General features: G+C 46.2%; 1 protein-coding gene across 2 annotated transcripts in view; it reads left to right on the top strand.

Moving 5' to 3' along the window:
• LARS2 (leucyl-tRNA synthetase 2, mitochondrial) overlaps positions 1-24,896 on the top strand; it is a 143,753-nt gene that overhangs the window by 30,223 nt on the left and 88,634 nt on the right. For both annotated transcript variants that reach the window (XM_045778885.2, XM_087867111.1), the window contains one exon: positions 23,261-23,350. In XM_045778885.2, coding sequence (XP_045634841.2) covers positions 23,261-23,350 — 90 coding nt within the window. The remainder of the gene's footprint in view (positions 1-23,260; positions 23,351-24,896) is intronic.

Genomic DNA, 24,896 nt, shown 5'->3' with positions numbered 1-24,896 from the left:
CATTTTTCTTCTTTCACCATCTTATCTCATCTTCACAGACCGTGTGTGTTCAGAAACTTTGAGGCTATAAGGAGATGCTCTTGAAAAATTATTTTTGCTTCCTGTGCGGTGTCTTTTTTACAAGTAGGAATGCCGTGTTGTCCTTGTTTGTTTCAGAATCTCTTCATAGACACCTTGTGGATTTTCTCCTGTATTTGCTGAGTGACGTGGACTAATATATCAAGTTAGAGATCCAGCAGCCTGAGGGGAGGGGAAGGGAAGCTCCTTCGTAGTCTCTGCGTCATTGATTCCTTTCTGGGTTTGGGGAATCCGCTGCTCCTGGTGCATCTTTCCCTTCGGTCTGATCTTTACCCAGGGATGAGTTGTGGCATCACAGATACCCCTGACCCTGACTGTTTGAAGTACTGCTGAGCCACCAAAGCCAGAGGGGTCCACTTTGTGGACTTTCTATTTGCCCCTGTGGCCTGCTGTCCCCTCAGGACTTTGCCCCTTCAAGTAAGAGGTGGCAGAACTCTGCTTCTCAAGAACCCAGTCTATTCTTAAAGATTGGTGGGGGCGCTGTTTAGCTTATGGTATTTTTCTTCAATTGGGTTCCATCTGCCAAAATTCTTTGACGTTTCTCGCACATCGGGGGCACCTTCTGTTGTTTCCCGTACTGATGTAGTCCCCATGTCCCCCGTCTTTATATTCATTGGTCATTTTTTTTTTAAGATTTTATTTATTTATTTGACAGAGATAGAGACAGCCAGCGAGAGAGGGAACACAAGTAGGGGGAGTGGGAGAGGAAGAAGCAGGCTCATAGTGGAGGAGCCTGATGTGGGGCTCGATCCCATAATGCCGGGATCACGCCCTGAGCCGAAGGCAGACACTTAACCACTGTGCCACCCAGGCGCCCCCATTGGTCATTTTTTTAAAAAAGATTTCATTTATTTATTTGAGAGAGAGAGTGAGTGAGAGAGAGAGAGAAGGAGCAGGGGGAGGCGGAGCAGAGAGCCTGATGCGGGGCTCAATCCCAGGATCCTGAGATCATGACCTGAGCCGAAGGCAGTTGCTTAACCGACTGAGCCACCCAGGTGCCCCACACCATTGCTTTTTGATTAAACGTTACAATCTGTTCGGTCATATGGAGCAGCAAAGTCTGGAAGTAGGGCAATAGTTTATTTAATTGACGAGGCAAACCTGTGCCCTTTGCAAGTGACGTTCCCAAAGTCTTATAAAAGCTGGATAATTTAGCAGATGGATAACTGACAATTAACAGAATATTTTAAAGATAAGATAGCTCAGAAATGCTGTCTTCCTCCCCCAGATGGAGAAAGCCAACTTTAAAACCCGGGTCGGGTCTCGTTGTTCCTGCCTTTCCCAGAGTGGGACTCCCGGTAGAATGCCCAGCTCTCATGTTCTCATCATTCTTACATAAGAGACTTAAAACTTGGGATTAAAAAAAAAAAAAAAGAAAGTATACGTTTCTGGAGTCCAGGCGTGTCTGGTGAGCCAGAATGAGAATCAAACGTTGCCACTAGCGTCGCGCCGGGTTTCACTTTTTCAGATGTTATTCCCGAAACAGCTGGTATCATCTCGAGAAGAAGGAAAGTCAGAAGCGGAAAGCCGCATTCGGACGGCTGAACGTCTACTAAGGGAAGAAGAAAGGAAATGAATTCCAGACGGTGCAGTGAGAGACAGGGACGTGCTTGTCTGTGGAGCACTTAGTCTGTGGAAGACTTGGCAGGCTTCCTGCAGCGAAGATGTGGGCTGCCTTCTACTCTCATGGGCTCAGGTGATGGGTAATTGTGGGAGCAGTCCCTAGGAGTTGCGGTCAAACTCAGACAAGGCTAAGAAGGAAAAAAAAAGTTCAAACCAGATGGGATTCAAAGGAACGCCTGCGGCATCAGCCAGAGGAGGGCTCTGTATTTGTTGATGGCGCTTGCTGAGCAATCCCCAGACACACTCATACCAGACAAAACGGAAACATATTCCAGGTCGTGGCATAAACGGCGTTTGGATTAATTTTCCCTGCTCTCTTGTACTGGAGCAATCAAGAGCTGACTCTCGCTTGAGTTTCTCTTTCTTTCTTTTTAAAGATTTTATTTATTTGACAGAGAGAGACACAGCGAGAGAGGGAACACAAGCAGGGGGAGTAGGAGAGGGAGAAGCAGGCTTCCCACTGAGCAGGGAGCCCAATGCGGGGCTCAATCCCAGGACCCTGGGATCATGACCTGAGCTGAAGGCAGATGCTTAACAGACTGAGCCACCCAGGTGCCCCTCGCTTGAGTTTCTTGATCCTGGAGATCTTAGGAGTTTCTGTTTACACTCATTTTCACTGGAATTTTAATCCCTTTGTCTCATTTCCTTCTTGTCTTCTGTGCATGTTGGTGCCCAGTAATAAAGACTGACAGCTTTGCCCATCAGTCCCAGTGGGGTCAGGCAGACTCCGGAATTACTGCCCCTAAGACAGTCATCCATTGAAACGAACACAAACGTGCTTCCCCAGCTTCTCGAAGGCAGGCTTCGCGGGCTGAGAAAGGCTTGGGGTGTGGCTACCATGGAGCCGATACAGGAGGCACACAGGAGGCACGTCGCGACTACACTCTGTCACAGTTTTTACCAGGCTAGGCTTTGGGTGCCTTTGAGCTCTTCCAGGTTTTATCCGGCAGTGCTGCACAGCCTACATGAAGTAGGGGGGCGGCTGGGGTGCCCATGGCATCTCCACCACGTGCACGTCTCTCCCTGTCTCTTCCCTTTTATTGTCCTCTTTCCATTCCTTATTCGCTCTCACCCCTTTCCTTGACTCACCTGCTTTCCTTTCCAGCTCTCCCCCCTCTTTTCTTTCTCTCCTCTCCCTCTCTGTGTTTTTGGTTGTTCTTTTTATGTTGGAAAAAGTCCAGTTTACACTAAAAAAAATGAGGCTGGTATAGAGAACCTCCAAGCACTTGTCGCCCAGCTTCAACAGTTGCTGTTTTGTGACCAGTCTGACTTCATGCATACCTTTTGCCCCGAATTACTTTGCAACACGCAGGAGGTCAGATAACTTTATCTGTCAAGAATTCAGTATGTGTCGCTAGGAGATGAAGGCTCACTCTTTCCCCCTTCCTTCCCTCCTTTCCCCCTTCACTCCCGTCGTCACAGCAGAAGCAGTGAAGGACGGTCCCCTAACATCATGGAGCACCAGTCCTCTTGTAGATTGCGCTGGTTGTGTTGTAAATATCTCTCCTGCCGCCAGCATTTGTCAGCCTGCACCCCCGCTGGTCTTTCTTTGGCCCTTTCTTCCCCTCCCTGTGTTGTTATCACCCTCTTTTTGTGCAAAACACACAAGCTCTTTGGACCATACCTGCATGAGCTTACTTCCAAAGGCAGCATGATTTGTGTGATTGCAAAGTGAAAATTATGTTTGCTTCAAGGCCCTTAACCTTGGCATTTTGTTTACAAAGAGAACTGGATATCTAATAGGAAGGATTAAACTCCAGGAAATAAGGAGGGCTCAGAGAGAGTAGAAAGATATATTTTTAACGGTTTTTATTTTAGAAGAATTTTAAAGAAGAGCTTAAAACAAAACGAACTGGGGGGCAAGCAAGGGCCTGAACACATGGTTGGGAAGATTCCCGTGGTGAGAGCTGGGAGCCGTGGTTGCCTTGACAACGTGTAACAGGCACTCAAAGTGACTCTCCAAGTCTTCTTTTACGTCCTTACAGAGGTGAAGTAGTTTGTCTGGCAGAGGCAGAAAATTAACCTTTTTCTGGAGGTTTTCCTCTCCCCCAGGAGGGAAAAGGGGATATCTTTGTTGTAGGTGACGTGACTTGGCAGCTCGTCCTTCATTGCTTACCTGCTCACAGGGAGGTTGGTGCTGGTGCACAAGGGCTAGCGTTCGGAGCTGGGGTCGCCTGCAGGTTGGGAACCACGTGTCGTCATGAATGCAGAGCACAGGTGCCTCTGACCTTGTGCAGTGCTGTGCCGGTCCAGCAGTCACATGTCCATGTTCATGGCTTCAACCAGCGTAGCATTCTTGGACTCTTCAGCCCTAACTGAAGAAGGAAGTCTCCCGGGCCCCTCTGTGGATTTGGCTATTCAAGCAAGATAGTTGTGTTTTTTTTGTTTTTTAAGATTTTATTTATTTATTTGGCAAAGAGAGAGACAGCGAGAGAGGGAACACAAGCAGGGGGAGTGGGAGAGGGAGGAAGCCGGCTTCTCATTGAAGAGGGAACCCGATGCAGGGCTCGATCCCGGGACCCTGGGATCATGACCCGAGCCAAAGGCAGACGCTTAATGACTGAGCCACCCAGGTGCCCCAGCAAGATAGTTTTATCCAAAGTCCTCCCCCACTGGTGGTTATGAGCCCCGGCAGGCCATCCTTGTCCAGGATGCACTCTGGCTGATGGCAGTGGAATTACCCACTCCTCCCAGAGGCCTGGGTTTTGGTGATGGGTCTTGCCTTTCACACGTGGTGGGCATCATCTGTTGCCCCTCTGAGCCTCAGCTTGTCTCCGAGGGAATGTTTGTTATGGTTATTGAAGAGAGAACTCTTAGATCACTCTTTAAATGTCTTAGAAAATAAGAGTACAAAACCCTTCTCTCCACTGCTCCATCAGGCCTCCAGGTCCGTCTTGCACATTAGCCCGGTACAACCTTTGATAGCATGGGTGCCTGTAGTTGTGTGGGGACAATGGACTTCAGGCGTGCTGGGAAGCAATATCTAGGAGATCTTGCAGATGAAGCTGTTACTCCATGAAAATAACGAGGATTATTTATATGTGTACTTACACCAGCGGTTCTTAACTTCCTTTGTAAGCATCAGAATCACCAAGAGACCTTGTTAAAGCACAGGTTTCTGGGCCCCACTCCCAGAGTTTCTTATGCAGTAGGACTGTGATTTTGTTTTTCTATTCAGAGAAAAGGATCTTAGGAATGCTCGCGCTCCCAGACCTTATTAGGTAGGAATCAAAAGACAAGCCTACCCTCAATTATTTCTGGCATAAGGTAGAGCATAACGGGATAATAAAAGCCAATTCTGAAAAAGCTGGCAGTGTTTTTGTGAATACAAGAATTATTTTTATAACTTCTTTTTTTTCTTAAAGATTTTATTTAGTTAGAGCACAAGCAGGTCGAGGGGCAGAGGGAGAAGCAGACTCCCCAATGAGCAGGGGACGCCCCCCCCATGCAGGGTTCAGTCTCAGAACTCTGAAATCATGACCTGAGCCAAAGGCAGACACTTAACCGACTGAGCCACCCCAGCACCCCATTTTTATAACTTCTTAAATTGTGAGGTATTACACATATATAGGCTAAAGCGTAAAACATGTTTGTATAGCGACTGCCTAGGTTACAAAATAAAACTTCACCAACACCTAAAATCCCTCTCTGTGTGGCCTTTTCCGTTCACAACTTTGTCTCTCCCCACTACAAGTAACCACTGTTCTGACATCTGGTGATCACCACTGCCTTGTTTGCAATATAGTTTTACCACCGACAGATGTTTTTTAAACAGTTACATAAATGGACTCACATAGTATGTGTTTTTTTTTTTTTTTTAACAGTAATCTCTATACCCAACATGGGGCTTGAACTCATGACCCCAAGATCAAGAGTCCATGCTCTTCTGACGGAGCCAGCCGGGAGCCCCTAGTTTGTGTTCTTTTGTGTCTAGCTTCTTTAAGTCGACATCTTTTTTCTCCAACTATTTATCAAATGTTTTTGAACATTCATTTGCCTTCACCTGGATTCAACAATCGTTGAATATTGCTTGCCATATTTGCTTCATAACTTGCAGACACGGTGGTGCTTTGCTTCTAAGTACTTCGGTTATTCCTGTCTGAAGACTTAAGAGGTCCTCCTACATAACCACAATATCATTTGACAACTTAAAAAAAAAAAAAACCCAGTAATTCCGTGATATTATCTTATATGCAATCCATATGTGAATTTCCTGGTTGTTGCAAGGATGTCTTTCATAGTTACTTTTACCCTAGACACGTCCCCCATATTAGTTTTCTATTGCTACCATAAAAATTACCACAAGCTTAGCATCTTAAAACAACACAAACTTATTATCTCACAGTTTTAGTAAGCCAGAAATTTGGGTGGGCTTCACAGGGTCCTCTGCTTGGGATCTTACAAGGCCAGCATCACGGTGTCAGCAGAGCTGCCTTCCTTGCTGGACGTTGAGAAGGAATCTGCTTCCTACTGCATTTGGGGTGTTGCCCGAGTTCAGTTCCTTGGTGGTTGTAGGATCAGGTCTTTGCTGTCAATCAGCCGGGGACCAGTGTTTGCTGCTTTGAGGCTCCCTGCACTCCTCCTGTGCCCTCCACGTGGCTTCTCCAGCAGCAGTGGTTGGGTCCCTCTCATGCTTCCAATCCCTCTGAAGTCCCCCTTTTGCTGTGTCCCTCTGGCTCCGGCCAAAGAAAGGTCTCTGCCCTTACCAGCCTGTGTGATTGATTACATTGGGCTCCCCTGCATAATGTAGGGTAATCTCCCTGTTTTAACTACATCTGCAAAATTCTTCTAGCTACTAAACCAACATGTTCACATGTTCAAGGGATTAGGGAATGGATATTCTACTGACCGCATCCTGATACCTTAGGATACCCACAGAGTTAAGTCTCAGTAGATTTTAAAAGACAGATATCATACAAGGTATTTTCTCTGACCGCAGTGGGCTGAAGGGGAAATTAAACAACACATTCTTAAACAACCAGTGACTCAAAGAAATCACAGGGACATTAGAAAATACTTTGAGACAAATGAACAAGGAAACACAACATACCAGTACTTCTGGGGTGCAGCAAAAGCAACAGTAAGGAGAACATGTATAACCATACGTGCTGACATCAAAACACAAGGAAGATGTCATGTCAACAGCCTAACTTTACAACTTAAGGAACTAGAAAAGGGAGAACAAACTAAATCCAAAGCTAGCACAAAGAGGGAAATAATAAAGATTAGAGCAGAGATCAGTGAGCTAGAGACTAGAAAGACAGCAGAGAAAACCAACAAAACCAACAGTTGGGCCTTCAAAAAGATCAGCAAAATGGGCAAACCTTTAGCTAATTCGAATTGCTAAGAAAGAAAAAGACTCCGATTACTAAAATAGGATAAATGTGGATGAAATGGATAAATTCCTAGAAACAAAACCTGCCAAAACTGAATCACAAAGAAATAGGAAATCTGAATAGACCTATGACTCTGAAGGAGATTGAAACAGTCATCAAGAATCTTCCAACACAGAAAAGCCCTGGGGTGCCTGGGTGGCTCAGTGGGTTGAGCGTCTGCCTTGGGCTCTGGTCATGATCTCAGGGTCCTGGGATTGAGTCTGGCATCAGGCTTCCAGCTCAATGGGGAGCCTGCTTCCCCCTCTGCTTGCCGCTCCCCCTGCTTGTCCTCTCTTTCTCTCTCTCTCAAATAAATAAGTAAATAGATAGATAATCTTAAAAAAAAAGGAGAGAGAGAGAGAGAGAAGCCCTGGACTGGATGGCTTCACTGCTGAATTCTGCTAGTGTGAGGTGCAGTAACAGCCCAACCACAGGAGCTTCTGTCCTGATGGAACTGGAATGGGCCACTCTTCTGGCCCATTTATCATCCCAGAAGCTCATCAAATCCCGTGGTTCAAGAGTTTTTATGGAGCTTAATTTCCAGTTCTTCCTACCACTGACTCTTCCTTTCCAGAGGTTGGCAGGTGTGGCTGACAGTCCTAGTCCTCTATCTAGGGGCCCCACCCTAAGTCACCTCAGGTATACTCAAAAGGGGTCCTTTTGAATGACCAAAAACAAAAACAAAACAAAACAAAACAACCTCCTTACCAGGAAATTCTTAAGGATTTTTGGAGCCTTGTGCCAATAATGGGACAGAAATGTTATACAAATATATTTCTTATTATGAGGTTTGTTTCACAGCCCAGAATATGATCTGTCTTGGCATCTGTTTTGAGAATAATGTGGATTTGGCTGTTTTGGGGTAGAGTGTTCTGTAAATGTCAATTAGGTTCTGTTGGGTGATGTTGAATTCTAACTCCTGTCTAGTTCTGTCATTCATTCTGAGGGAGGTATTGAAGTCTTCAGCTGTCATTGTGGATTTTTCCATTCTCCTCTCAGTTGCTTCACATATTTTGCAGTTCTGCTGTTCGGTGTATACACACATTTAGCAACATTTAGGATTGCTCTGTCTTCTTGGTGATTTATCCTTTTATCATTAAGTGATGTTCCTCTCTGTCATTGGTAATTTCCTTTGCTTTGAATTCTACTTCATGACATTTTACTTCGAAGTTCATGAAATATAAATGAAATATACTGATAATATAGCCACTTTTCTTAGTCTGCTTTGTCTTAATAAAGCCTTTCTTCCTTTCTTTTAATTAATTTTTACATGGTATATCTTTTTTAATCCTTTTACTTTCAACCTACTTATATCATTATATTTGAAGGGAATTTTTTTTTAAAACAGAATATAGTTGGTTCATTTTTTAAAATCAGTTCTGCCAAACTCTGTCTTTTAATTGGTATATTTACACCATTTACATTTAATGTAATTATTGATATGTTGTGGCTGAATTTTGACATTTTAATTTATTTTCTGGTTTCTTTTATTTTTTGTTTCTCTGTTTTCTTTTTCCGCCTTTCTTTGAATTACTTGAGTGTTTTTTAGAGTTCCATTTAGATTTATCTATACTTTTTTGTTTGTTTGGTTATCTTTAGCTTCTGTAGTTGTTGTTTGGGTATTACATTACATATATAATGTATCACAGTCCATTGGTATAGTCATTTTACCAGTTTGAATGAAATGTAGAAACCTTACTTCACATTCCTTTACTCTTCTCCATTTGTAATATATTCAGAAAACTCAAGAGAAAGAAAGTCTACTGTATTTACCCATATTTTTGCTTATTTGTTGTTTTTTTTTCAATCCTGATGTTTCAAGATTCCCTTTTTTGGGGCACCTGGGTGGCTCCGTCTGTTGGGCATCTGACTCTTGATCCCCAGCTCAGGTCTTGATCACAGGGTCATAAGTTCAAGCCCCACATTGGGCTCCACAGTGGGCATGGAGCCTACTTAAAAAAAAAAAAAGGATTCCCTTTTTATCATTTTCTTTCTAAATAAAGAACTTCGTTTAGCCATCCTTTAAGGGTAGTTTTGCTCATGACAAATTCTCTTGATTTTTCTTAATCTGAGAGTGTCTTGATTTCCCCTTCATTCTTGAAGGATAATTTCACTGGATATCCAATTTGGGGTTGACAGTTCTTTAAGTACTTGAAAAATGTGACGTTTCTTTTTGGCCTCCATGGTTTCAGATGAGAAATCTGAATTTTCTCTTTAGCTAAACATTGTTTCTGTCTGTTTGCTTTCAAGGTTTTCTTCTTCATCTTTAGTACTTAGACATTTGATTATGATTTGTTTTGAGTGGATTTCTTTGGATTTATCTTGTTTGTAGTTTCAGTTTCTTGAATATGGAAGTTTATGTTTTTCCAAATTTGAGAAAATTTTGACCAATATTTCCTAAAATACTTTTTCAGTTCCATTCTCTTTCTTCTCTATTTATGAAACCCCAGTGACTTGAATGTTAGATCTTTTGTTATCATCCCACATGTCCCTGAGGCTCTGTTTTTTTTTTTTTTTTTTGAGGCTCTTCATTTTTCTCCAGTCTGTCTTCTCTCTTTTGTTCAGATTAGATAAATTCTATTGTACTATCTTCAAGTTCACTGATTCTTTCCTCTGTCCCCCTCCATTCTGCTGGTGAGCCTATCCTTTGAACTTTTTATTACAGTTATTTTATATTCTAGTTCTAAAATTTCCATTTGGTTCTTCTTACAACTTCTCTTTCTTTGTAGAGACTTTCTGTTTTTTCATTTGTTTCAAGTATGTTTATAATTTCCCATTGAAGCTTTCTTATAATGGCTGCTTTAAAATCCTTGTCAGATAATTTTGGCAGTCTAGTCATTATGGTGACAGTCTGGTCATTATGGTGTTGGCCTATGTCAGTTGTCTTTTCTGACTCAGTTTGAGATCTTCCTGGTTCTTGGTATGATTAATGATTTTTTATTGAAATATGGACATTTGGAGAATTCTTTTAAGACTCTGGATCTTATTTAAACCCTATATATTGGGCGCCTGGGCGGCTCGGTCATTAAGTGTCTGCCTTTGGCCCAGGGCGTGATCCCGGGGTCCTGGGATCGAACCCCACATCGGGCTCCCTGCTTTGCTGGGAGCCTGCTTCTTCCTCTCCCGCTCCCCCTGCTTGTGTTCCCTCTCTCTCTGGCTGTCTCTCTCTCTTACAAATAAATAAATAAATAAAATCTTAAAAAAAAAAAACCCTTATATATTAGCAGCGATTCCCTGGTATTGCTCCAGTGGGTAAAAGGGGGCACTGCCTGTATTTCTATGTAGATGTAGAAGTCTGGGATCTCTGGGTGGCCATCACTGACATCCTGGGGATGGAGGACTTCCTTGTTACAGCTGGGCAGAGGTAGGAGCAGAGATTCCCCACTAGGCCCGTGCTGATATTGCCCTGATTGGGAAAGGGGACATTGTTACTGTCCCCATGTGGATGCCACTGACACTGTGGAGGGGTGGCCCTGTTAACCACAGAGCAGGGACAGACTTCCTGACTCCTCCGACACTATCCCATCAGGGAGAGGGAGGGGCATTTCATTACTGCTGGTTGGGGTGGAAGTCCAGGTACCCTCTGTGGTCTCCACTGTCACCACCAAAGAGGAATGTTCATTAATGCCCAGTGAGGGTATAAGTCCTGGCTTTCCACTGACTTCCTCTGACATCACCCTGGTGCGCAGTTTGGGTTGCCTTGCTGTAGCCTCCCAAGGTTGTAAGTCTAGGCTCGCCACTAAGCCTTTGCTGGTGGGGGTGGGCTGCCATTTTTTCTGTGATGCTGGCCAGAGTAGAGGGGTTGTCTAAATTTTCTTTCTTGCTAGGCTGTCCCTTCCCTGGTAGTCTGGCCCAAGAGAGCAGGCTTTTCTTTTTTTCTTTCTTTCTTGTTTTAATTTTTAATTTTTAAAAAGATTTTTGTCTGTACTCCTTGACATTTCTGGGTTACTGACTTAGGTGCCAATCCTGGGACTTACAGGGCATCAGGAAAATCCATGGAACTCACCACTGTGTCGTTCCTCAGGTGCTAAGGTCTTCAATCGCTCTGCCTTCTCTTTTTCATTTTTCAGAGTCTTAGGTTTGTTTTATGTATGGAATGATCAGGGTTTTTAGTTGTACCTCGTGGAAAGAATAGGGAAAGTACATCTGTGCCATCATCCCAGAAGAAGATGGCATGCATAGTTTTAAAAATCCCCCCACCTCCTGTGAGATTCTGATCTGTGCTTCCTAGCCCCTCGCCCTTCCCTTAAAAATCATTGGACTAAAAGATACTCAAAATAATTTTCTATACTTTTTTCTAAGTTTAGCGTTTTATTTCTCGGTCTGTGTCACATGTGACAGGTTTCAGGCTGTGACAGGTTTCTACTACTCATTGCTCATGGAGCTTGCAGGCAGCAGAACAGCTCATTTTGCACACTGCTGTCACTGTTTTGCATCCACGGAATTGATGAATTGATATTTCCTCTTCCTCTGGATCCATTCCCGTGTCTAACAAATAGCCTTCATGCCATTCAGGAGGCCAGGAGAACTCATGTCTCAGAATACCTTTCAGATGACTCCCGCGAATCCTGAAATTTTCAAAAACGTTGCAGATAAACTTAATGTTCTTTTGTTCCAGAAAAATGGAACAATTCCAGGAGAGCTGGTTTGGCTTGGAGAGTTGAAATCCTGGCATCTGCCCAAGTAGACGGGTAACAAATTGCAGTTCAAACCCATTAGTCTCATCTGTCGTTTAATGGAGGGTTTTCTGTTCCCAACTGTCTGGTTGGAAAAGCTGTCTGTATTGTTGGACGGCCGTGATGAAATCCTTGTCAGCTGGCGAAGAACAATTACCAAGAAATTAAGCAAATTGTTGCTTCTCGTCTGATTATTGATAGTTGTCAGAGTCTTGTGTCGTTCGTAGCAGGAGATGGCTTTCCAGTTCCCATAAAAATGACGGTGCCCCAGAAAAGAAGGGTCAAGAAAATAGCAAGAAGAGGAGCTCACCGATCAAGCTGATTTCAGTGCAGAAAAACAGTGTGAGCTGCCTTGAAAACGGCAAAGACCACGATTTCCCATCCATTAATACTCATTCTCTAAATTGGCCTCAAGAGCGCATAGAACATGAGCCTTTCAAATTACGTGAGAGTTGAGCCGTCGCCTTAGATTTGAAAAGCAGGACCTTCAAGAATAAAATGCGTGCTGTAGAAAAGCACAGTGCCTAGCATTTGTCATTTTCAATTTTCATGAAATGCTCACTTTCAGTCTAAAGTTAGACCCGAGATGAAAGAACATAATTACATAAAAATGAGCTCTTAGACAAATGTTAGGTTCATGATTAATTAATTGCCCTGATATTAACACCTGTTCCCTCAACTCTGCACAAAGGAGGAGCACAGGGAAGGGAAAGCAGGCCAGAGGCGGAAACCTGGCAAAGGTGGAATTCAGCAGATGGTTGAAGGAAGGGGGACGCAAGGGAGTGGCCAGAGAGGCCGAGCAGTCCTGGGCGGTGGGAGTCTTTGGGAATAATAACCTGGCGAGGAGGAAGTGGTGGCCATGCGGTGTAGGATGGGGAGCCCTAGCCAGGCCTAGACTTGACCCCTGGCCTTTCCCTGTTGAAGGGAAAGGTGCACACGAGGTGAAATGCAGCAGAACCGGGTGGCAGGGACAGGTGTGGGGCCCGGCTGCCCCGGGAGTTAGGGTGGATGGTCGGAATACCTCTCTTTCCGCCTCAGTCAAATGTGAATGAGTAGGACAGGGGTGGGGATGATTATTGACAGAAACTTCAGAGAAAGGAGGACAGACCATGAGATGACGCCCTATAGGTGGCCTTAATCTTCTTAGTGATGGAGGGGACGTCCTCTCTGTTCCACCAGCCCAGTGCTGATACGTAGCTGGTACCCAGTCAGTGTCTGTGGAACGAGTCAGTGAGTGAGTGAACTAACAAACAGAAGCTTGACTTGGGTGGAAAATCCATCCTTTCTGCTCTCTTGTACCATCATTTTCTATCGCTCTAGCCAATTAGTGAGTCCCTTAGAACAAGGACTGGGTAGTAGACCCTCAGTGAATGTTTTCTCATTGGTGGATCAAATGGGGAAAAAACAGAATTCAGAACCAGCCTTATACTGGGGAGCTGAGAAACTGATCTCAATGGATTTGGGGGGGGGCGGGGAATTAGCCTTTGTTTCTGGTAATTAGAACATTGATCAAACAATGATCATTTGTTTTGGTGTAGAAGTTGCTAATGGAGGTCAACCTGGTTCTTTTTTTGCCTTTGGACGTTTGGAGGTTCTGTGTACAGATGTCTTAGAGTTCTTAGTGTGGTATGAATTGGGGCAGTATTTCTCTTGTGAACCATATTTGGCAAAATTTAGTCCGAAGGAGCTAGATTGTGGTTCTAAGAAGAAACATACCACTTTTTAAGAAAGCCTGTTGTGTGTGTGTGTCTGTGTTTTAGTAAGATTTTATTTGTTTGTTTGAGAGAGTAAGCGAGTGCGAGAGCATGAGCAGGGGGAGGGCAAAGGGAGAGGGAGAAGCAGACCCCTGCTGAGCAAGGAGCCCCATGCTATGTGGGGCTTGATCCCAGGAGCCTGGCATCATGACTGAGCCAAAGGCAGATGCCCACCTGGCTGAGCCATCCAGGCGCCCCGAAAGCCTGTTGTGTTTAAAAAAATAGGAAGGGCTCTGTCTCACGGCTTGCTTTTTTTTTTTTTTAAATATGGTGACATTTGACTCCCTGGAGTTTGGTATATTTATTGCTGTAATGAAGATTTATTGGGTACCTGCTGTGCACCCATACTGAGGCAGACGGTGTTGGAAAGACAAGCTGACCCTCTTCAGATAACCTGGATCCTCACCACAGTTGCCAGATGAGGAAAGGGAGGCCCAGGGCGGTGCGCCATTTGTCCAGGGTCCCCAGCGAGTCCATAGCAGACCCGTGGACAGAGTCCAGTGCTCAGACCCTGGTCTTCAGCCTGCCAACCCCATGCTCCTGCCATCCATGGCCTTCCACTGCTCTCAGGAGCTGACAGCCTGTCTGGGAACGTGAACAAAACTTGGGGACTTAAATCATAGGGGAAAAAGTCTGTCTTAGGTCCTGAGAGGAGGGACATGTACTTGGCATTCCGGACTGAGTCAGGTGGGAGCGTGGAGCATTGGGCGTCATTCCCCCGTGGCCTGGGCAGTAGACCAGTTGTCTGCCACGCTGTGGGGGAGTCTGGGGTACCCTTGGGGCTCCACCTCCTCGTCTTCATGCTGAACGTTTGCCAAGTGTATTACCTACATTTTCTCATCAGTCCTTGCACCCATCCCAGGATTCGGTCCCATTAGTGACCCCTTTTTATAAATGTAGTGGTTATCTCTTGCTGCATGATAAACTGTCCCCAAACTTCACAGAGGCAGCCTTTGTTACTTCACGGTTTCTGTGCGGTAGGAATCCAGGCCTGGCTCAGCTGGGTGCCCCGGCACAGGGTCCCTCGTAAGGCTGTCGCCAAGGCGGCAGTGTCGTCAAGAGCCGTCACACTGTAGGCTGATTCCAAGTAATAGGCGGTCACTATGAAATCAGGGAAGGTTGGAAAAACCGTTTATAATTTTAGGAAAATCACCCATGCTCAATGTCATCTTGAGGCAACCCAGTGTGTATGTACCTGTTGCCTTTTTTTTTCCTGATACTCTTTTTATTTTTTCATTATATAATTGAAACCATAAAATATAGTCAGTTTTGTATCAAATATGTCATTAAACATTATACTGTGTTGACATAAGTAAAGTGTATAGTATTTGAGCCATTTCATTCGTTCTAGCTTTAGTGCACATTATACTCAAACAGAAAGACACCTGTGCAAACCTTCATCACTCAAGTGTAAGTGTACGTGGTGTGTGTTTGGTTCACGCAGCTCTCCGTCTTGGAAACACCCGGCATGCACGTCTTATAAAAGTCGAGGTGACTTGGAGAGGAGGAAATCACTTGCAGAGGTGCAGATCCCGAGTCACTCGGACCCACGTTTGGATCCTAATTGTGCCTCCTCCTAACCACGCGACCTTCAACAAGTTTCTCCGAGGCTCAGTTCTCTGATCTGTAAAATGATCATTTGTTCATTCAGCAGCCACTTACTAAACATCCATTGTACCAGGTCGTGTTCTAGGCACTCGGAATTTACCAGTGGGAGGCACAAAGACAAAACCCTTTCTTTCACGGAGGAACCTTGAAACCAGTGCGCTAGGAATGGGGAGGCGGGTGGGGGGGGGAGACAGAGGTAGACAAAACACATAATAAATAAGTAAATAGCAAAGTACATTAGAAGGTCATGAGTGCTATGGAAAGAAAAAAAGGCTGAACAGGGTAAGGGCAGGCAGGAGGATGGGGGGATGCAGTTTTAAACAGGGAGTTCAAGCCCATATTTGATAACTAGAGTAGCTGACTCCCGGGATCATAATAAGAACTAAACGAGATGCTTCTAAACAGCCAAAACCGAGTCCAGCACTTGGTCAGTGCCTGGGAAATGCTCGTTACCATTATGGCTGCTGCTGTTGTTTTTGCTAAAAGCATATTCACCCCAGTATTTCTTTCTGGAGGCTGCTCCGGCTCCTTCCTTCTGCTTGATTTACCCAGACCTCCTGGGAGCGCGTGTTTGAGTCAGTCCAGACGCAGCCAGGCAGGCCAGGGTGTACTTCTCAAGGTGCCATTTCACTCCCTGGTGTCCCTCCGAGTCGAGAGACCTGGATTCCAGGGTCCCTTCTGCCCCGCCCTCCCTGCCCCCCCACCCCGTTGAGCTGGGCAGCCTTGGGCGCCGCCCCCTCCCCCAACCCCGGCCAAGTGCAGGTTCCTTGTGTGTAAAGCAGCGTGCACAGTACCTGCCTCCACAGAGCTGTCGTGGGGAGTGGGATGAGAGGAGGAGGGAAGAGCAGTGTGGGAGCACAGAGCCGTGTACAGACGTGTCCCATCACCTGCTAAGGGAGACCCCCGGCCAGGGCTGTGCTGCTCCACCTGCCTCCACTCTCTCTGCCCCCCCTCCTGCCCAAGGTCCTCTTTAGGGGCATCCGTCTGAGGATTTTGACATCTTCCTCCTCATCCTCTTCCCCTGAAGCCTCAGGGGAGGGCCAGGCCACCCTCGTGGGTTTTCCGCAGCCTCCCCTCCAAAAAGCATTTCTCCTCTGGGCAGAGAAACGAGCTGTCAGAAAGTCTGGATTGTTTTAAGCAGCTGACCCACAAGCTTAGGGAGTTACCCAATCAGGTTGCTGTGTGTGTTGTTAGAGAGGTGGGTTTTCAAGTGGTTATTTGTTATTATTTCCTGAGTGTGTTTGTCTTGGGAAGACAGCGAGGGCGAGGACTCACTGTGAGAAGGGAGCGAGTCTGTGCTGGGCAGGACGGGAATCCAGGCAGCCTGGTGGAGAAAGCCCTCTCAGCACAGGGCGCCGGGGACCTGGTTAGAAATTGCATATCGGGGGCGCCTGGGTGGCTCAGTCGTTAAGCATCTGCCTTCGGCTCAGGGCATGATTCCAGGGTCCTGGGATCAAGCCCCACATCAGGCTTCTCTGCTAGGAGCCTGCTTCTTCCTCTCTCACTCCCCCTGCTTGTGTTCCCTCTCTCAGTGGGTGTCTCTCTCTCTCTCTGTCAGATAAATTAATAAAATCTTTAAAAAAAATCGCATATCGACTCAGTTGTGCTCTCGCTCCTGTCAAAGCCCGACTGAGCTCTGTGAAGACACAAGGGCAGGACCGGATCCTGCGCTGATGCAGTATTTGGGAGGGAGATGTATTTGGGGGGAAGCTCTTGGCAGTGGTTCTCAACCCTGGCTGCTCGTGACATTTCTGGGGGTGGGGTGAGACCCAGGCACCAGGAACTTCCGCAGCTCCGTTCCAAGGTGCCACCAAGTTTGAGAGCCAGTGCTAAGTTGAGAGGACTTAGTGTGGGGGTGGCCGTTCATGTCCCGTTCCGGCAGATTTTCTCCCTCTTCCTCCTTCCAAAGCAGCAGGTGCACGGAGCTGTGGACTGGAACCCTGAACCAGCCCCAGTGAGGAACATCTGATGCAGCCTGGGGTTTTTTTCTTTTTTTCTTTTTTTTGTCTTCAGCTGCACAATATGAGTCCTGAGGTTAGCTTCTCTGTCCTTTGAGCTATGCTGTGTTTTCAGAGCCCCTTCCCTCTAGGATTGGAGAACCTGAAATGGAATAAAAGACAAGGTCATTACCATACATTTCCTTTGGATGCGATGCAGTTAAGGAACAGTTGACAAAAATGCACGGTACAGAAGCTCAGTTTTTTAAAAAGGGATGCGGACACCTCTCTCCTCTGTTTCCAGGCCTCATTGTTTTGAAGGCAGGAGGCTCACAGGGATTGGGGAGAGGTGGCAGATGTCTTTCCACTGGAAACGGACGTGTGGGGCGATTGCTCCTCTTTCTTACCGTGTTTATGTCCCAGTGTACCGGGCTGCTGAAGGGCTGACTTAATAAACACGTGGCCTCGGGTTTTTGTTTTATTGTGTTTAATCTTGAGAGTGAACCTGAACGTGGTGAGGCTGAAAGGCAAATTAAATGCATGATGGCTTTGAGTGGTGTTCGCTGTTCTGTGATCTGGGACCCGTCTCTGTCAGAGATGCCAGGGAACCGAGGAACAAAGACCCAACCAAATCCTGCCAGAGCAGAGAGGCTCTGACTTGCCTGGCTCTCCCCACCTGGGTGTGTGTGTGTGTGTGTGTGTGTGTGTGTGTGTGTGTCGGGGCGGGGGGCTTGCACCAGCGGTGACGGACAGAACAGCCTTGTGTGGCGGTCTCCATCTGGATCATGTTTGGCCTTTCCCTCGTGAACACCATCTCTTTGTAGTGAGAAGGTCAGTATTTGGGAAGGGATAGTAATGCTAAGTGACCATGAGTTAGGTCCTTTGTCCTCCCTTTCTCCTTGTCCCGGTGGCCCCCGCGTCTGAGTGTGTGACAAGGAAGCCGGCCTCACTGCTCCGTGATACACCGTGGACCAAGCCAAGGGAAATAGCCCGGCGACCCCTCCTGGGTGGCCAGCGCGTGCTCTGGTTCCATTACCGAGTGTGTCCTTAGAACACCCGCTCAGATGGGCTTCGTTACCCCAGTTTTCTAGATGGAGACACTTGGGTAGGGCCACAAAGTAACGATGGCGTTAGGACTTGAACCCAAGTCAGTTGGCCCCACAGTAGAATGTCTTTCCCATAGATATTGCTCTCTCCAGAGTCTTCACGGAGTGAGGGCTGTGAACCTGCACAGGCCTCAGTGAGGTACCCAGAAGGTGACTGACCACCCCGATTCTTCCTTCACAGACCAAGTGCTGTTTCATATCAGAGACAGCAAAGTTGCCTCAACCTTCTTAGGCTCGGTCACGGCCGGCTCGGTGTGCTGCGGGAACCCCTGGCAAGCCCGGCTCGGGTATTCACTTGTGTGGTCAGTGAGGTATGGACGGCGGGCCTCAAAGGATGACGTGTTGAGCCCCACTTGTGTTCTGAGGGAGCTCACCTTCCGCGTTGGGCTCCGTGTTTGGCTGTGAATGTGCAAAATATTTTGAATGCTGAAAACCCGGCGTTGTAGAATGCAGAATTGCAGCGCAGAGGAATGGTGCTCGTTGAGATCCCAGATTCATAAATCTAGCCTCTTGACAGCCAGGCTGTGCGTTCAGGAGTTCAGGGGGATATAACGGTCGCCACCTTTATACAAACCTGTGTGGCGTGCGGCTGAATTGCGTTGCTTTTGGAGCTATCACTTCGAATTGCTTGGTTTTGTTTTAAAAACAAATCTACAGCGACGTGGGCGTTGGCTTATTTGGAAGGCAGGGGAATGAAGAGGGATTTGGAAGACAGTGCACATCCTTCGCCTGACTTCTCTGGGGCTCGCGTGGAGAGGTCTTACCAGGTTGGCGCTACCCCACAGCTCGTGGACAGCCGTGGCCAACGGAGCCACGGACCCAGGGCTCCCCCTTGGGGTCACCGTCAGGGCTGGGCCTGGGTGGGGGGGAGGGCGGATTCTAACAGACACTATTTAAACTCTCATTTTTCAACAACTCTCTCCCGGGAGGGGAGTAGCCTGATGTGGCATCAAGGAAAACCGTGTGCCTCTCCGACTTCAAGACCGGAAAGTCACTACGTGATGGCATTACGTGAGATTCGCCAAGTCAGGCAATGACTTGCAGACATATGACACGATTGAAAATTTAGGTAGTAAAATCGATCGCTCACTTCCCAGTAGCACTTCGCATGCAGAACAGAGTTCCGGAATTACAGCTGCCTCCGCCCCCGGACTTGACAGGCCTCTCCTCCGGGTGGTCTTGGAGTTGGTAGAAGGGCAAGGAGTTTGTGTCCCATAGCATTTCTGTGTAAGGCTGCAAGACGTCCTTGGGAGAGATGCCATCACACCAGCTGGAGCAGGAATTCTAAGTTAACTTGTGTTTCTGCCTATGTGGCTTTTTATGGAATGCCCGCCAGGGAGTTGTTCTGTTCACTCTCCCTTTATCTGCCTGTGGTCACAGACTCAAAAACTAAAAAGATCAAAACCGGGTGGCTTGGTTGGTTAAGTATCTGCTTTCGGCTCAAGTCATGATCCCAGAGTCCTGAGATTGAGTCCCGCATCGGGCTCCCTGCTCCGCGGGGAGCCTGCTTCTCTCTCTGCCTGACTCTCCCTCTGCTTGTGCTCTCTCTCTCGATCTCTCTCTCTCTCTGACGAATAAATAAAAATCCTTAAAAAAAAAATAAAAAGATCAAGGGGCACCTGGGTGGCTGGCTCAGTTGTTAAGCGTCTGCCTTCGGCTCAGGTCGTGATCCCAGGGTCCTGGGATCAAGCCCCGCATCAGGCTCCTTGCTCAGCGGGAAGCCTGCTTCTCTCCCACTCCCCCTGCTTGTGTTCCCTCTCTCTCTGGCTGTCTCTCTGGCTGTCAAATAAATATATAAATAAATCTTAAAAAAAAAAAAAAAGATCAAAACCCTTCCAGCAGGGTTTCTCCCCTTGCTACTAGTGACATTTGGGGCTGGATAATTTTTTATTCTAGGATCTGTCTTGTGCACTGTAGGGTAGCACTTCCACTACAGTAGTGACAGAGATGTCTCCCGAGAGAGGCGGTTCTGCCTTGAGAATCCTTTTCTTAGGGAAAGAAAGGAAGAAGGGCCATTAACATCTTTGTGAGCCCTCCCCCCCTTGCCCAAGACCTTTGTCCACAGGGCTGGGTTTTGAGTAAATAGTTCCCCTGACATGGAATTTCTAGTCACTTGACAAAAGTTAAAGCTTCTCAGCAGTTTAATTCCAGAAAGATGTCTTGGATGATTTGTACCGAGATGAGGCATTAGAAGATCAGAAATAGCTATTTTGGTTTTGGGGAGTTTTTCAAAGTTAGCAAATCCAGAGAGGTTCCAGAAGGGTTCTATAACTTTTTCAGGGAGTGCATTTCCGAGCAGGGTCTATCTTGGACCACGGTCGTGGTTCTTCTGGGACTGGCCCCTGGGGAGCCTGGCGAGTGTCTGCAGTGACATCACTTCACGGGTGGAGTGAACGGTACTGAGGGTACCGGCTGGGCATGGGAGCAGGCAGGCAGGACGGCAGGTCCCGTCTTCAGGGCATCGCCCACCTCCTCTGGGCGGGCCTCCGGCGCTTGCAGCCCTGGGGGCAGGTGAGGGAACATACACTGAAATCAAACTGTCTGGAGGGGATTATGGTCCTCGGAGCCGTGGTTTTCCAGCTGTACTCTTTTAGCAGCTGACATTACTTTTTCTTCAAACAATATGTGCAGAAACCTAATATAAATAAAACAGGTCAGAGCCAAGTTTGAGGCCAGGGTGCGAGAAGGGGGCCCATAGTCCCCCGTCCCTCACCTCCCCTTCCCTCCGCTCACCTCCCTTCCCCTTGCTTCCGCTTCTGAGGAGAAGGCACTCTGCATTATGCGGCTGACTGAAAGTAGGCTAATGCCTGGTTGGATGACAACCTTTTCCTTTTTCTTTTTTTCCTGACTGGATCTATCATCTTTTTTTCTTTTTCTTTTCTTTTTTTTTTAAAGATTTTATTTATTTATTCGACAGGATAGAGACAGCCAGCGAGAGAGGGAACACAAGCAGGGGGAGTGGGAGAGGAAGAAGCAGGCTCCTAGCGGAGGAGCCTGATGTGGGGCTCGATCCCAGAACACCGGGATCACGCCCTGAGCCGAAGGCAGACGCTTAACGACTGAGCCACCCAGGCGCCCCTGTCATCTTTTTTTCTATTTTAGGTTAAAGTGGTTTTCAAAACCATAAACCAAGGTGGAGATAATAATGCTGTTCTATTGCTGTTTAATTTTTTTCTCAATACGGAGGCAGATTCAAGGGCTAAAACATGTACACGTATGTACATATATGTATGCATTGGAAGTATTTTGATATCCCCTTAGGAAAACTTAAATATATAGAAAAATAGAGAAAAGAGAACTCCCCTCCCCTCCATGTAATGTTGTCATGATTTTGGTCACATTTGCTTCACGTATTTCCTTTAACTTCTAATGGATGAGAATTTTAAAAGACATTTACCATAACAAGGTCTGGGAATATTTTTAGCCAGTCCCCCTCACCCCACCACCCCCCACTGCCCCAGTTCATCTTGGGGACTGACGTGATTTGAATTTCATTTGTGAAACCTATGTGGGGATACCAATTTGATTCAACACGCAAACATTCTTTTTTTTTTTTTTAACTTATTTTTTAAATTCAATTAATTAACATATAACAACCTGCAAGCATTCTTATATCCATTTAGATTTGGGGGTGCCTCAACCCGAGCAAAACAAACATACAGAGCATAGCTTCCCGCCCTGGGTTTTGTTAGAAAATGAGAGTTCTTAAGTGGCCTGTTTGGAAGACTGGGGAAAATGAGTTCTGTGCTGTGCCTGCAAGGGCTGGGGGTGGGCAGGGAGCTGGTAGAGAAAAGATAAGGAAATCTCAGAAGGTGAATTTGGAGGTTTGGGGGAATAAGCCCGCCCATTGTGTGCTGGGCCCATTCTTGAGTTGGCAGAGTGCTGGGTGTGTGACATTCCTGCAGACCTGGGGCCCCAGCTCTGGCATTGCGTGGGGCCGGCCCGCCGGGGACCAGCCAAGCTGTTAGACTGGCGGGTTATTCACTACCTGCCTTGCAACAGGAGGAGGGAAGCCAGTGATCAGAGTTGAATTCCTTGTTTTCTCAGGGTTTACGCTGCTGTTTTTACAAAATAGCACATAAAAGGACCCAAGAATCTTACATAAGAAAAATAGCCCATTGGGGCCCCAGTGTGACACCTTGCCCAGTTCCTGGCCCACTTGCCTGCCCTCCCCTCCTGGGTTTTCAACTGTGTCTTCATTCATTCATCTGAAGAATGACTGAGTTGTTTGCACTTTTGATAGAAGTACGCCTTATATCAATAGTCCGTTCCAGATGGAACCATTTAGAATGGTCTCTGCCCTACGTTCATTTCTATGTTAGCTATTTATTTGAAGTTAAGGACCACTCGAAAAGAAACAGTGTGACAGCGTAGAGGTTTTATGCTTACTTGGCTTTATCAACTTAGAGATTGGTTGATCAGTAACTTGTTTTTAAAGATTCTATAGTAAATGTGTTTTCAGGACAAATTCTTGGAACCTTAGATTTAGGCATGGAAATACAAGCCAGGTGATTTCTCAGTAAGTTTAATTTTTAATAATGGTTTTAATGGGTCTTCCTGACCAGGCAACAGCCTGATTCACCTAATGGAATAAATGGAATATAAATAAGTCTAAAAAAGCTTCCAGTGCCCAGTCATACGTAGAAACACAAGATTTGTTTTCAAATGACACCCGACTGAAGCAGGCAACTATTCCTCTTGAATTTTGTGGTTGCTTTCAAAATGAATTACGTTCGGGAATTAGTGTCAGGATCCCCAAAATACATGCAGACAAAAATGGTAATGCCCAATTTCATACAGTGTCATTCACCTGTTACTTGCATGGCCCCAGGGAGAGGTGTGCAGGAGACGATGAGTTTCTTATCATTAAACTGACCCCGGGAAAGGTAGGGGGTGGCATTTCAGTAATAGCTTTCTTTCCAGAACGAATTGCTTCTTCCCTCACTTTACGAGTTGGCAGAAGATATATAGGTTGGTAAATATTTTTGCGGTATGATTGCTTTTTAAAAGTGAATCGCAAGGCCAGTGCGTACGTTCGTGGTGGGGTGAGGGGGAATGTTTAAAATGGCCTATGAGTGATTTTTTTTTCCCCTTCTCTGGCAGGAAATAACTACCTGTTTACCAGATTACTACAAATGGACTCAGTACCTCTTTATTAAGCTCTACGAAGCTGGGCTGGCCTATCAAAAGGAGGTAAGTTAAAGTTAGCTGCACTGTAAAATTTTTGTAAATCTCAGTTTTATTAGAGCCAGGCCTGGGGCTTCTGTCTGTCTTGAATTCCACCACTAGGTGTCTAGTGCCTATCCTGACGTCAAGGAGGGAGCATAGGAAGAGAGGAAGTTTCTCCAGTCCCAGCTCAGCTACCTCACTCAGCCTGGGTAACTTAACTCTAGGAATTATGGTTTCTCATCTGCTACGTGGGTGGTTGCAGCTCTCTTGTGTGGCCTGGGGAAGATTTGGGGTGCTATTTAAGGAACAGCTCTCATAGGGGCGCCTGGGTGGCTCAGTCGGTTAAGCGTCTGCCTTCGGTTCAGGTCATGATCTCGGGGTCCTGGAATCGAGCCCCACGTGGGGCTCTCTGCTCCGTGGGGAGTCTGCTTCTCCCTGTACCCCTCCCCTCCCCCTGCTCATTCTCTCTGTCTCACAAATAAACAAAATCTTTAAAAAAAAGTTTAGAATCAGTATGGAGACAAATGCAGAAGGCTCAGTTTGAATTTCAGAATAAAACCAAAATGTCGTCAACCTTGACAACATGAAAATCGTATGGCTGACCAAAATCAGGAGGTGAAATTGGGGAAGAAAAGTAGAAGCAAGCGGGAGGTGATCCCTTTATCTTTCATAACAAGGAGGCGTGGTGAAGAACTAGAGCTGTACGTCTGTTTCGTTTTGTCTTTTAGTAGTTAGAAAGGGAGTTATTAAAGCTCAAGGTAATAAAGACTGCAGAAACTAGAAGAGGGGTTGGGGCTGGAAGGAAGGCTGCGTGATCATGCTGAATATCTCATATTTCATGGTAGAGCTTCAGTAAAACTGTGTAAAGGTAATACGCCAAAATCAAAGTATGATTTTACTAAAGTTACAATGGTAAATACCAGAAGAGCTAACGGACAGAAGCTGCTCATAGTGGGGGCATATTTTGATAACCATTCCGGACTATTTATGAAGTTCTTTTTTTGATACGACACCAAAACTCAGCAAGTGGTGGTTTCTTCAGAGTTAGCTGCAGTGTGAAATCTGAAACGTCAATGAACGTCTATACTCTGCTACATTAAAATGCATTGGCCTGTCTTGCACTTTGAATGGATTTTTTTTTTTTTTTTTTTCCCCGTGCATCATCTTGTAACATCGTGCACCGGTCCCTTGGAAAACCCGGGTCTAGTGAGTTACGCAGATCTTCCAAATGTTGCCATATTTCATCTCAGAATACCCTCAGAAGAGTTTTTAAGTGGTGGGAAGCTGTGAAGTTCATGGTGGGTGGATGCAAGTTCTCTACAATTCTGATTTTTTTTTCCCTTCAAAGTTCAAATTTTATCATTGGCAACCGAAACCATCCGTCGTTTCCCTTGGAGCAATGGGCTCACTTTGTTTATTTTTGCGAACGTGTTTGCCAGATTCCTAAATCTCAATCACCATAGTTTATCATCAGTCCCTCTTTCACATAAAAACATAGTTACACGAAAAAAAAAAACTGGCTGATCCTGCTCGCCCCTCCAACAGTCGCGTGCGTGCTTGTTCTCGAGAC

This window comes from Ursus americanus, chromosome 14 (assembly GCF_024610735.1).
Source record: "Ursus americanus isolate L20-20 chromosome 14, mUrsAme1.1.p, whole genome shotgun sequence".
In the NCBI taxonomy this organism is placed as follows: Eukaryota; Metazoa; Chordata; class Mammalia; order Carnivora; family Ursidae; genus Ursus; species Ursus americanus.
This window is presented reverse-complemented; position numbering and strand designations above follow the sequence as displayed.